The 13,755-nt window shown below is 42.5% G+C and overlaps 2 protein-coding genes across 12 annotated transcripts in view; one reads left to right on the top strand and one right to left on the bottom strand.

The window, feature by feature from the left end:
* LOC124296908 (uncharacterized) overlaps nt 1-9,058 on the bottom strand; it is a 58,352-nt gene extending 49,294 nt beyond the window's left edge. The window contains exons 1-3 of the mRNA XM_046747335.1: nt 8,931-9,058; nt 8,427-8,789; nt 7,363-7,575 (exon numbers count right to left, since the gene is read on the bottom strand). Coding sequence (XP_046603291.1) covers nt 7,363-7,412 — 50 coding nt within the window. The 5' untranslated portion in view covers nt 7,413-7,575; nt 8,427-8,789; nt 8,931-9,058. The remainder of the gene's footprint in view (nt 1-7,362; nt 7,576-8,426; nt 8,790-8,930) is intronic.
* Nucleotides 9,059-10,957: 1,899 nt separating this feature from the next.
* The window catches only part of LOC124296906 (broad-complex core protein isoforms 1/2/3/4/5-like), a 69,830-nt gene continuing 67,032 nt past the window's right edge, over nt 10,958-13,755 (top strand). For 4 of the 11 annotated variants that reach the window (XM_046747328.1, XM_046747327.1, XM_046747326.1 and 1 more), the window contains exons 1-2: nt 10,958-11,112; nt 11,676-12,827. The gene's annotated coding sequence lies outside the window, so the exon portion shown is untranslated. Of the gene's footprint in view, nt 11,113-11,331; nt 11,389-11,675; nt 12,828-13,755 lie in introns of those variants that run through there. The other 7 variants (XM_046747329.1, XM_046747331.1, XM_046747315.1 and 4 more) reach the window with 6 other exon arrangements.

The following is a 13,755-nucleotide window of genomic DNA, read 5'->3' as shown; positions in this document are numbered from 1 at the left end:
AAGGAAAATGGTCGCACGAGCAGTCACTTATCTTGCTTTACGTCTTGGTCGTCGCTCATAGTTTCGCGGTATCGTATTATTATTATTAATTATGCGGTACGACAGACACGTGGATATAGCTTACAATTAGCATATACGTGTGTGTATATCGCATTGACACGTGCCAACTAAAATCTACAGGCGATTTCGTCTCACGACGGCGAAAATTACAGCTAAGTGTTTAATCCAGATGTTGGCCCAGAACTTCCTTCCGAACTATGTATAATAGATCGTTGTATTATATTGTTGAAAATGTCTAGATGTTATTAGTTATACGCGTATATCTAATCGGGTTCGAATTATTGTCAACTATTTTTATTATTTGCCGACAAATTGTAACTTTACAGTGAATGAATGGATCGATATTTACTTAGCCAAGACACAGAGGTTCAATTTTGCCAAGCAAAATATTGTTGGCCTGATAAATTTTACTCGCGGGACGAAAACATTTCCATAGTCCATGCCAATGGAGAATAAACTGTTAACAAGCTTTGTATCAACGATGCCAGCATTTATAATGAAATCGATAAAAAATTGACCGTCTTAACACAAATCCATTGAATCGCTTTGAACACCGCGTTGGGTATTATTAAACACGAAGAAAACACACTGGAATCGTACGGATTGATTAATGATTTCTAGAAAGTGTTTTTTTCCACTACACATGTAACAAGAGTGGTCGACGAATTCTGAGAATATTACACACATATACAAGACTTTCAACCGATATGGAAAACTGGAAATGCACGTTTACGATCATTTGCCAAACAAAAGTCTGACGCGCATATTTTCTACGCTGTATCTATCTATAGATAGATATGCATATTACCTTCATGTTTTTCCTCTCGAATATTCGATTATTTTTATCGCACGAAAATACGTCGATGGAATAATTTTAACCGCCAGGATCCTAAATTGTACAAGCATCGTGGGAATGAATAACTGCAAATAACCGCCGTTCCGTATATAGACCGTATGTATTATACGTATAATTATAACTGCGAAATAGTGCGACGATGATCATAATTCGCGCATAACTTGTACACGTAAGTACGTGCGCGAAATTGCTGACGGTATGCGAAGTGTTCAAACGCGCGTTCTATCAACGCTTAGAAAGCAAACCTAGACAAATATTTTTCCACCCGCTTGGCACCGATATTTTGATATACTTCATTCGGCGAGTATATACGTATAATATATAAACGGGGAAAGGGAAAGAGGAAAGATATATTCTGCAAAGCGATGCGCTTTGAGGTGTTATACAGCCTGACTGTAGTGTATGGATATAATTTCACAGGTGTCGTCATCGCGCATATTATTGCACATTGTACAAGGGTTAGGAACTCGAAGAAAAGCTCGTGCGGTGATGATACTTGTGCAAGGAAATTTGCTCGCCAACTTGCGCGAAATTCGGTCCTCAATTTTCAAGTAATAATCTTTCACCTGCGGCAAATGGCGTTGGAGAAATTGAGAGAAATTTTGTTTGGTGGAATTACTGGAAAATTTTAGTAAAACGGGTGATTTAGTTAAAATAACGGTTTGAATGTTGTTAAAATTACATGTAAATTAGGTGCAAGTACGTAACTTCTTATCATGCAGATCGAAGTTGTCGATACTATATTCTTTCGTTACTGCGATATTAGATCCGTTTGTCCAGTTTGTTACATTTTTTTATTTTAGTAATGCTTCGAAATGAACTTACCGCCGCGCCAACATCAAACTATCGCAATGGTTACAAGAAAAGATTACACCTAGTACGAGTGACCGTGATTAAAAAGAACAGGAACACCCACCTACTAGATTTTATGATTACAAAGCTAATTTGCATGCTGTATCCAAAAATATATGTATTTTTTTTTTTTATTATGGTAAAAATACAAATATTCAAGGACTGTACACTAACAAAGAATAGTAATTTCACTCGGTGGATTAAAAAAAATGTCGTTACATTGCTTAGATGTGTCGTAGAGCTGCAGAAAATGACGATATGACGATAAATTTTTAATCAATATCATTTGCAACCGAGTCTTTACGTGCTCGTGATAATTACAGAATTAAAGAATGCTGGAAATTCGAGAAGACATCTAAGATGCTTCTGACCAGATTTGATTCCACAATTTCGTTGCGTACAATTTTGTAAAAATTATTCATTTGGAGATGCTCGCGTATATTCTATAATTACGTAGAAATAATTGCGATAAGAATATTTAATCATATCGGCGCGATGAAATGTCTTTCGGTAAACTTTTTCGTCGGCTCAAAAATACAACACAACCTTCAGCAAAATTACGAAAATTTCGTTAGATCGGAACTCACCCGATAAGATTATTTCATGCCACCGCAGTCGACGTACATATTACAATATTACATGATTACACGTGTACATTTTTAGCTGGGCTGTAGAAATGAAATTTCAAACCGCCTGAACTTCGTGAAAACAAAAAAAAAAAAAAAAACAGTACAAAAATAATATGTGCGCAATGAAATTGACAGATCGAAAATCCAGCGAATTCGTCCGGGAGTCAATTTTCATAAGGATTCTGCGGGGTCCTTTGAATAATTGTGTATTGTTTTCAAAAATAAAAAACGACACAGCGTCATACGAAAGTTGCCTGTAGCTGCAAGGAGGAGCAAAAAAAAAAAATTTTCAAAAATGTCTAAAACCTCCCTCCCCCGCAAATTTTGCCAAATTAACCTGCAGCATCAAAGAGCCGAGGAACCAGTTAACAATATCGAAGGAATTCGCGGCTCGCCCGAGGCGTTCGGATTTTTAACGCGAGAGATTATCTAATACCCCTTTTCTCGGGGTGTCGGGTGCATCGGGTCGGCTCTATACAACACCATCTCTCCCCGTGTTGCGTTGTGTGTGAACTCGCGCTCTCGCGTGTCGGATCGCGAGGATCCCGAGCTTTCGAGGGGCGGCGTGGCGGGGGTGGGGGTGAGGGGCGAGGGGTGAAGGGGCGAGGGGGGAAGGCCCTCCAGGGCCGCGAGGTGAGCGGGGGGCAAAGGACAGGAGGGAGCAGTTGGCTTGCCCACGTGGAGGTGAACGTCCAAGGGGGCAACCTGTTTCGGGGTTCATGGCCCTCCGACGGCTAGTCCTGCACGGATCTGGGATCCTGGATCCTCCGATCCGCTAGTCGAGAGTCCAAGAGCCTCGGATCCTCCAGGGCCGTATCGTACCCGGAATTGAAGCGAAAGGAATAGAATAGAATAGAATAGAATAGAACAGAATAGGATTAATTTGATGGATAACATGCGGATGAGCAGGGATAAGGTGGATGAAAAATGAAGGTGTCGGAGATGGTGGGATAGGTGATGTTTTTCGCTAGACAAATTCTACTTAGAATCAAAACCAACCAATTGCATGGTAGAATTGTGCGTGTATCGCTGATTTAACTGTATTTGTCGATGATCCGTTTCTGCGGTTTCGTCGTGCACGGTGTTTTGTACGAAGGAAAGTTCAGGTGAACTGCAAATTGGTGAAACGGAAAAATGTTGCTAATCACAATTACGGGTGCAAAACTGGTTGCTGGGCTAATAATTTATAGATAACGAAACTGTTGGCGTCAATTGAAAAATTCGTAATATTCAACAGGGGATTATTATAGCTTTCAGGTTATTATGTAAACGGAATATTGAACGTTTTGGGTTCAACAAAAAAATTGTACGACAATTTCGAGTAGGTACAGATGGAATCGAGACCGAGCGCGTTCGTAAGCGGATGTTAGTAGCGTCTCTGGGGAATATCAGGAATATATCTCTGAAGTGTAAACAAACTAGACCAGATACACGTATGTTACCGGTAGAACTCTGCGTATAAGGGTTTGTTAAGTGGTTGATCGATTTATTTGGGAAGGCTCGAAAATTCTAACAAGTTCGTTTTTAAATGCAGCGTGGTTTTATTGCCCGTGAGAAACTTTGGAAAAGTTTACTTTGACCCAAAGAATGAGTCAGAGGATTTTCTTCCCTCTCTTCAGGGGGGAAATGGGTTTAAGACTACGGTATTTTAGTGATTTTCATGAATTGTTTGAAACTTTGAGAACATTTCATACATAGATTCAAACGAATATTGTAATTTTTTTTAATAGCACTTCCTCGGCAAATATTGACGATCTTCGTTTGAAATCAATAGGGTTTCAAATTTACCTCAACGATATATCCTTTTTTTCTATGCGAACCAAACTTCCCCTAAAAAGAATTGAAAGTTGTCTTTTTTAAAGGTGTTTAAACAAAAGAGCATAATTTCTTGAAATTTTTTTTAAAACTTTTTCTTGCAATAAAAAAATACTTCAAACAATGATATTACTCCAAATTAAGGTTCGCACAAAAGTTCAAATTTGAAACCCAATTGAGTTCGAATGAAAACTTTTTCCCAAATCATTCATCACTCATTCTCAAAATCATATTCCACCGATTTATCATCGTCAAATTCCCAGGTAATTCAAACTTTTCTCCGTATTTACAATCCCGCAACTAAATCCCACCGGAAGTTTATCCTCGTACATAAACTCGATAAGAGAAACGTGTCGCGGGCATCGGCAAGTGTCGCACCGTATCAAACACATGCAGCATACCTAATAGTAATCCGTGCTACTAATTTATCCCCGGTGATCTCACCGCGAAATGTTCATACGACGCCTGAGCGTGAAACGAAAGATTCGGACGCTCGGATTTCACTCTCAGTATTACATATTTCCTGACCCAAGCGGCTCGTTCCTAGATTTTCGCCCGTACAAACTCACAGCTGACATTCTTACGCTGCACTTTGCGTGAAAATGAAACTTCATTCTCGACAATAATTTCTACATTTTATTATAAGAATGGTGATGATAATTTTTCGCTGTTCTCTTTTTCATTATTATAGAAAAAGAATTATTAGATTAAATTCGGACAATTCTCGTCTTTTTTGCTTTACTATTTCGAAAAAAGAAAAATGCATCAAACTCAAGATGTGATAAAAATCAGGCTGCGCGTTACTTTCACTCCAAGACGAAGATGAGTAAAAATCTAAAGATGAAGAAACGACCGGAAGAAAGTAGAAGAGAAAAAAACCGTGCATACGTGGATGATCGTTGTATATTCGCGGTGGTAAAATCTTCGAATGAAAAAGGTATGTTGTACTCGTACATAGGTACGTCTAACCGACAGGAACCAGTTTCGACGTCGCAACGTCAGCTCCTCTCAGGTCTCGGCAGGACACTATTCTATTATCCCGTTGTCCTTAGAATTTATTTTTAGAGAATCAGAATAGCTGCTCCTTTGCCCTCGGCCGGATGGGAGGATAACTCGGCGAGAGAGAGAGAGAGAGAGAAAGAGAGAAGGAGATGGATAGTGCACCGAGTTGTTGCAGAGGCGGTCATTTGCTCGCTGCTTTAGACCGTTGCGGTTCAAAAAGCGTTTCGGCACTCGTGGACAAGTTCCAACGTGACGTGGCCATCCTCCTCCTCCTCCTCCTCCTCCTCCTCCTCCATTCCTTACCTCTCTCTCTCTGAGCGGTATATTTGTGCATTCTTTCGACAAGTTATTTCAATACCGTCAACAACACACGTATAACGCCAAAAATTAACGCGCACACCGCCCCCCTCACCTCACCGCAATCCCACAACCAATCGTTTATTTCCACGATGACCATGTTATTTGCACATTTGCACGGTACACGTATACGAGTACGTTCTGAATTCTTTGATCCAGCTTTTTATACTTTATTTCTGGTCTTAATTTTCACTTTTTTTTTCCACGGTAAAGGATTTGTAATAATGATCCGATCAAACTGTCTTTGGGTGACTTTAAGCAACGGCAAAAATATTTTCTACCCAGTCGTTGATTTTTTTTTTATTCACTTCCTTTCATCACTATCGTTATTAATATTAATCGAACCCTTATCTTGAAGCCCCTCCGCCACGCGTAACTACGTTTTTTAATCGGGTATGGATTTTTCTTATTTATTCATCTATTTTACTCGTTTTTTTACCGCATCTGTATCCTTAAACTAGATACAATTGAGGCATGTACCTCAAATTCATTAAATATACAAATAGTCCTGGTATAGGAACAAAAATATCATTTGCCGCAATTTCTTTTCCTTTTTCTACTACTCGTTGGTTATTATTACTATTATTATTATTGTTATTATTTGACTGAAATTGAAAGGAATAAAAAAAGAAATTCATATTTGACATTCAATGAATTACGGCACATGTTCCTGATCTATATAACATAATATAACGACGTGTTTGTACAGATGGATGATTTACCTTATCCTCCTAAATTAGCAAATGTCACGTCTTATTTTCGTTTTCTTTACCATTTTTTTTTTCCTCCTCTTTCTTTTTCTTCTCCGCGAATATAACTAGCTGACGATCAAAAGTGCGAATATATTACACGGATATTTTGTGGCTGGATAAATCATTAATAAGTTACGATAATTTTCTAATTAAGAAAATGTCTATCTCTTGATCGAATTTCCGTGTTCAAATATTAAGCTTTTATCTATGGACTATCCGTGATATTTTGTATAAATCGCGAGTCGTTATTCTGTACAAGTAATTGTAACGTCTAAGGAAATAACGAGATCGAAACGTAAATATCTGATAACGATTCTTCATACGAAAATCATCGCGTTAATTGATACTGGCTTTATTTTCTTCGAAAAATGAAAAGTACGAAAGGTTTATACATGTACAAGAGAAATATATGGAGGAAATTAATCTATGTATGTGTATAATTATCGCATACGTGTAGATGTGTATAATATTTATTCGCATATTAATTTGTAGTTCTTTCCACTCGTCGATTATGTGCCGCGTGACTGACTGACCCAAATATATTCACATATTTATGTACCTATGAAACGTATGTACGTACATACGTCGGTATATGTTATATGCAGATACATATGTAGCCTATATCCGCGGCAGCTGCACCGTCGCATTCTTTGACTAACATTAAATGAAACGCTGCGCAACACCTACACGTCGCAAGTAGGCATACGTGTCATGTGCATTGAAACGTTAGTTGAAAATTTGACGCAGCCGTCAATTTGTCAATTTTTTGCGCGCTTGCCAACATCAGTTATATTACAATATAGATATATTATCTACGATATGTTTGGTGCAAATGGAGCAATAACCGAATGGGAATCGAGAGTGATCGAGGTCTGTGATTATACAACAACGAAACAACAATTCGGAAATACGGATTTAAAGAGCGAACTGTTGTACTTGAGCTTGTAGGGTAGTTTTTCTATGAAACACAAACATTTCATGGGGTAAGAGTGAAAAAAACAACTTTATTTTTCGCACCACCCTTATTACACATACGTACGTTAATACCTGGTGGGACAAATACAAGTGTATCGGGTGTTTAAGGTACATCTGGCATCAGCAGCTGCAGCGTATATGCAGCGAGCGATACATCAGCGGGGGTGTGAAGGCAACAGGTACTCGAACTTCACCTTGATCTCGGCCCGCCGCGTTTCACGTATACCGGGAAACTGTCGCTTCAGGTCTGAGAAAGGGGTTGCAGACTGCAGCCGACCTGCAACGGCGAAATTTATTACAAGGGTGGCGGAAAGCACCCGAAATGCTCCGCTAATTGCCTGGAACATATTAATTTTTTCATCACGCCTATGTTGAGCCTGGTTAAACCGCTACGAAAACTCCCAATTATTATAACGTGTCCGTTCTCAAATTTTCGCAAATTTTCCCAACCTAAAATGAATTTTTATTTTTTAAATTTGACATACGTTGAAAAATTTCGGTGAGCTTGACGGGTTTTACTAGTTTGTTATCTGACGAAATTTCGTGTTTACAAACAATGTCGAATGACAAGCTTTCAATTCACGTTGATATCTACACTCGAAAACTACTTGCACTATGTCGCTGCGAAAATTGGCCACGATTTTGCAAAATAATACTAAAACATTTTTGTCGCATCGTCCCACTGATTGTGAGATTCATCTCGATCGTATTCAAGGTCCAAAATAGGAAAAGAATGACGAACTGCAGTTTCTCGTCTTGATTCTGTGGAAAACAATTTTTTTTCCCGGTTGGTTCGAGAGTCGAATATTTACTCGATAAGTCTGAAATTTACAACGGAGAATTAGGAACTTTCTAATTTTCTGAGAAACGTATTTTTGCTATTATGCACAATGCACCGTGGATAATGTATAATAAACGATCTGCGCATCGTGCGTTGAAAACACGTAATTTTCTTCTTGTTCATACATATCACCCACGAACTCGTGCACACATTTGAACAAAGTGCATAAACAAGTTACGTATATGTAGGAGGAAAAGATTTTGGTATATTTTGATGGTTTTTATCATTCCTTTTCTCTTCGTAGGTAATATGTTTTCGTTTTTTCTTCGGTCCATCCTTTTGTTTACCTTTTTCTTTATTTTTTTCTTGTTTTTCCGCAACTTGTCGGGGGGCCTTGAAATCTATTTGCGCTTGTCCGTTCCTCCCGGGCCTGGAACTACGTTAGGATGTTGACGAGGCGCTTAGGGATCCAGCTGGTGAGTCAGTTGGAACGCCCACGTCACCCAACCTAAACTCGCATCAGCTACGCGCGATTCCTTGCAACAGCAGCAGCAGCAGCAGCGGCCGAGGTGAAGGCCGTGTCTGTCTGTTTCAGAAATCGGTGGAAATCTCGTGCCATTCAGGCATTTTCGTTGCAAGTTTTCAATGCTTTTTTTTTGTTTTTTTTTCTTTTTTAAATTTTGAATTTTCGTTTGAAAATTCTCACCGCTCTGAGAAAAAGCAAAAAACAAAACGGGAATTAATTCGAACGTTTTCGAATATCGTAACGCGATAGCTCGTCCCACAGGTTATTCGCCGTAAGCTTCACCCGAGACAAATCGACCCCGGGTATAATATACAGTACGACGTACATGCGGGTATACCTGCAGTATTTTCAGGCACGCGTGTGCATCCGCGTGTGCTACAGGATAATGCGGATACGTGTGGACGTGAACCGGGAAAGGGTTAATTCCACCTACGTCAAGCACCGTTAACGGAAACGGTCGCCGCCGCGATCCAGCAGCTCGTCTTCCCGCATCCAAGGACGATGCATATAATGCCCATTTTCTGCATTCCGCCTCGAATAAATCACGTACGTCGTACGTGTACGTACATGTATCATATTTTACACGTCGCATAGATTATCCTCGTTATCCTTGTCTTACCCATTTTCATCTCTCGCTGTGCGAATGATCCAGATACACGATTGCTTCGACGTGCACGTGATTCGAAGATCCGTGTACGAAATGTGAAGAAGAAAATAAATAAAATACCGTGGATGGAGTGCACAGCGCACCGTGTGACTTCGGTAATTCCGAATACCGCCCAAGAACCGTCCTACGCAAGTTCAAAGATTTTAAGCCTCCGTTTAGGTACGTACATGCATAACAGCGTCGGGTTAAGCTGTAATTCAAGGAACGAAGCAAAACGAGAGGAGATTGAAAAGCAGGAAAACAAAAGGAGAAAGATACGTCGAAAGATACAATACTCACTCACCGATACTCGCATATTATATTCATTAATCTCGATGCAAGCGCGAGCGCACACCTACGTACGTACGTAATAAATACGTATCGGGGTGCCGTTCGTACGATACGACAGCGTTCCACCGCATCGTCGCCACGCAGGCACGTACATACGCGTATACCTTACACGTACGCACACACCAACGTGGTACACACGCGTTTCGAACGTTCAAGGAATTCAAACACAGTGTCTAAAACGCTCGTTATTACGTACATGTATACGTAAGTATGAAATAGAATGTAAAACTAGCATGATATTACAGTATGCAAGCTGCGTATACAATGTGAAATAACGCTGTCGTACGTACAGTCGCTGGCAACGCGTGTACGCGTATGCGTGTATGTATCGCACGGCTATGATACGGAGAAAAAAAGAAAAATAAAAAAGAGAAAAAAAAAAGAGAACAGTCGCAGATCTTAGAAGTGGGATCTGGTGTGAGTGCATTCGTCCGTCGCGCACACATGAGACTGTAATCGCGCGTCCAGCGCCTAGCTCGTAAAGTTCGTGCGTCGGTCAGTCGAAGCCCCGCCAAAAGCCCAGGCGATGGTGAAAAATCAGCGTTACCTCTGCCTCTGCCTACCGTTTGACGCGCAGCTAACTGTACGTAAGTTTGGCTATGCACAGGCTAAATGCCGTCCGGGGCAACGACGGCGGGGTCCCGCGGTGATGTCGGGGTTTTCGTCGAAGGAAGGGGGGGGGGGGGGGTGAGGTTGGCGGAAAGAGCGAGCCGGGTGGCTGCCGTTGCAGGGATGGTGGGACGCGCGAAAAAGGACGGAGGGAGGTGGGTGGGTGAGGGCGAGGGAAGGAGGGAGGAAAAAAGAGGTTCCGCCGCGGCGCTGAGATGAGACGCGGGAGGAGGGGTGGCGGCGAGGAGGGGCGGAGGGGGGGGGGAGGGAAGGAAAGAATTGGCGAGGACCCGCAACGAGGGGCGAGGTGGCGCGAGAAGGGCGAAGATATCGGGGATGGGAGAGGGAGGGGAAGGAGGAACACCGTCGAGCCCTCGATGCCGAGGTGAAGAGGAGGAAGAGAGAATATCCCGCGAGTGAGTTACACTCCCCTGAATCCCCTCCACTCCGGCTCGGTTCCGCCGCCCCTCCTTGCCCCGTTTCGCCGTCAAGTCGACCTCCTCCTCCCCGCCCCTCCGCCCCCCCCACCCTGCCCCGCCGTTCCTCTCGCTCCCTCTCTCTCTCTCTCTCTTCGGAGGTTCCTATGAATTTTGCGACACTCAATAAAAAGTGGTTCCACAGGGTTACCCATTTCGGTAACTATACACTTTGCCTCCTCGGCGGCTCTCCTCACCAACACAGAAACACGCCCGAAAAACTGCATGGGAGAGGCGCTTGGCCGGCCAACCCGCGCGCGGACGCAGCGATTTGCCCAGTTGCGTTCCCAATCATTCTACGACTAGGTAGTCCCGTGTCCAAGCTGTGCCACAAGGTTGGCGGCTGGTGTCATCGGCGAATAACGATCACCGCTTCTTAATTCCAAGTTTATACTTTACTTATCGTTTCTCCGTGCGGCCTGCCTGTATATACATATACATATATATATATACATATATACATATACGTACATACATACATATACATATATATATATATATAAATATATATACGTATACATATATGCCTAGATAGGCGGATACATATGTGTGTAAATACATATATATATATATATATATATATATATATATATGTATATATATGTACATATGTATCTAAGTATGTACGTACCTTGCGTACCTAGATACACGCGTATACGTATATGCTGCAATTCAGATATTATACGTCTTCCTTCGCAAACGTGAGATTTCTGTCAATATATATTATACATGTGCCTACATCTGCGTCTTGCATTCCCTTTTATACATATATAAATGTGTGTGTATATATATATACATATATCTATATATATATATATATACGTACGCATTAGTATAGTATAAACGTGTGTAAATACCGGTAGATGCGTGTAGAAAAGTGGTAGAAATAACGTATCGCGAGTACGTAATATAAAATTACGGAAATTGCGCGCGAGGAATATGTTATAATTGTATATACGTAACACGCGGGAATTTGATCGTTATTCAGAAAAGTTAAAAGTCAAAAGAAGGAAGGAGAGTAGTAGAGAATTGTAAAAGAAAGAAGAGAGGAAGAAAACCGAGGGAGAAACAACGTAAACAGATCACAATAATACAACAAGAACAACAAGACTGCAACAGTTTAAACATAATCTCATTGTTCGTCGGACTGTTTGTTTCGTTTTGTTTTTTTATTGTTACAAACATCGTTGGTGAAAAACGTTCAATCGTTCGTCAAAGACGTGCTCCGCAGTTTCAATCGCCGCACAAGTTTCGAACCAAACCGTTGAACTTTGACGCAAGACCAGCTGTTGTTATCAACGTTCGCTGCACATATACCAGTTCGTTCGTTCGGTTTTTCGGTGGTTTTGTTCTACCTTTAGTCGCTTGTTCGTCCGGATTACCCCGGAAACACTGCTCGCGAAGGAGAAGAGAAGGAGAAGAAAACAACGAGGAGAAAAAGCAGGAGGGAAGTACTTGTAGAATTCGTTCGGAGTGCGATTCGAACTAGTCGTGAAAGACTCGGAAGGAGGAACGGTTCGAACTGCAACGGCGAGGGGTGTCCCGGGAGTTTTGAACGGAAGTTGAAAAAGAGTGGTGACATGCGCGTGTATGAGTGAAGCGTCGGCGGCAATCGAGTAAACGAAAACAGTTGACAAACTAACCTAATCTAACCTAACCTAACCTAACGCAACGCAACGCAACGTAATGTAACCTGCCAGCGAGATAAAAGAGAAAAAAAAGTTGAAAAAAGTTGAAGAGGAAAGAATAAAGAGAAACGAAAACAAAAAATAATAAAAAAAAAAAAAAAGAAGCGAAAAGGAAGGAGAAGCAAAAAGAACCGCCAACTAAATTCGGCGATGGGCGGACGACTGCGGGAATTCCGAGTGCTCGTTAGACGGCCGCAGACGCTGCACAGCGACGCCTAGAGACTAGAGATAGAAAACAAGGAGAAGAAGAGAATTTGTCGTATCGCTTTTCGTTACTGGAGACGAGAGCGAGAGGAGAGACAGACGGCAAAATAGCGAGAGGCGAAGAGCGGGAGACTCAAACGACTCAATAGCTGCACGGGAGCGCGCCTGGCACCGAGGCGCAAGGACGCGGCAACGCCAGCAGGAGCGGAGAGCACATTGCTTTTTTCCATCTACGAGCATCGCGCAAGGTAGGCCTACGCACGTATGCACGTATGCACGCACCTACACACACGCCGTGACGTCGGGCGGCGGGCGCCCGTGGCCTTCGCGGCTCTCGAGTAGCAGAGAGTGTCCGCACCGAGAGACGCGAGACTCACGCGTGCATTCACGCGCCGCGCGCTCCTTCGCGTGACATTCGTTGGCAAAACGCGTCGTCTATGCGGGCGCCGCGTGCACGTGCGTTAGTCGGAGCGCGTTGGAAAACGCAGCGCGGGCCGGCTCGAATCGAGAGTGGGGCACTGGTACCGCTTCGGCTAGACGATCGCTAGACGAGGTGAATGTCGGCGCTCGCCTTTTGTCGCGCTCGGTTCTATACCCACCGGACCTCGGTGCTTCCTATGCCGGCCAGACGTCCCGCAGACTGTTACGCCACCCGGCCCGCAACCGACGCTATTTATCTAGCCTGGCTAACCTAGGCGACCCTCGAATTCTCCGAGGCTTCTCTGTAGTAATTGACGACGGTGAGCGTAATTTTCCACATTGCGCGCAGATCGGAGTTCGCGAATCGTTGCGCAACTGTAAACACTCGTTTCGTTTTCGTAGCTGTCGCTGCGGCTGTTTCCCGATCTTCGATACGCGCTTTGTAGCGTAAACCTTTCGAACGTCGGTGTGTACCCGCAGGTATGCTCGTATTTCCTCACCTGCAACAGTCGTCCCAAAGAATTTCAGATCCGTCACGTGGTTTCGGTTCAACGTTTGTTTCTTATTTTTATACACTCCTCGCGGTGAACGTCCGACAATGACCGATGCTAATTAACTATTTTCGGCAAACCCGTATATCTTACGAATTATTTTCTATTCGCTAAGTCAACGTTCCACCTACTCGTATGCGGACACGTATCGCGAGTGTAATAATTTTAATAAACAAACGCAGCGCGTAGAGATACACGGACGAGC

The sequence above is a fragment of the Neodiprion virginianus genome, chromosome 2 (assembly GCF_021901495.1).
Source record: "Neodiprion virginianus isolate iyNeoVirg1 chromosome 2, iyNeoVirg1.1, whole genome shotgun sequence".
Classification (NCBI taxonomy): Eukaryota; Metazoa; Arthropoda; class Insecta; order Hymenoptera; family Diprionidae; genus Neodiprion; species Neodiprion virginianus.
The sequence above is the reverse complement of the archived record's forward strand: the minus strand, read 5'-3'. Positions and strand labels throughout refer to the sequence as shown.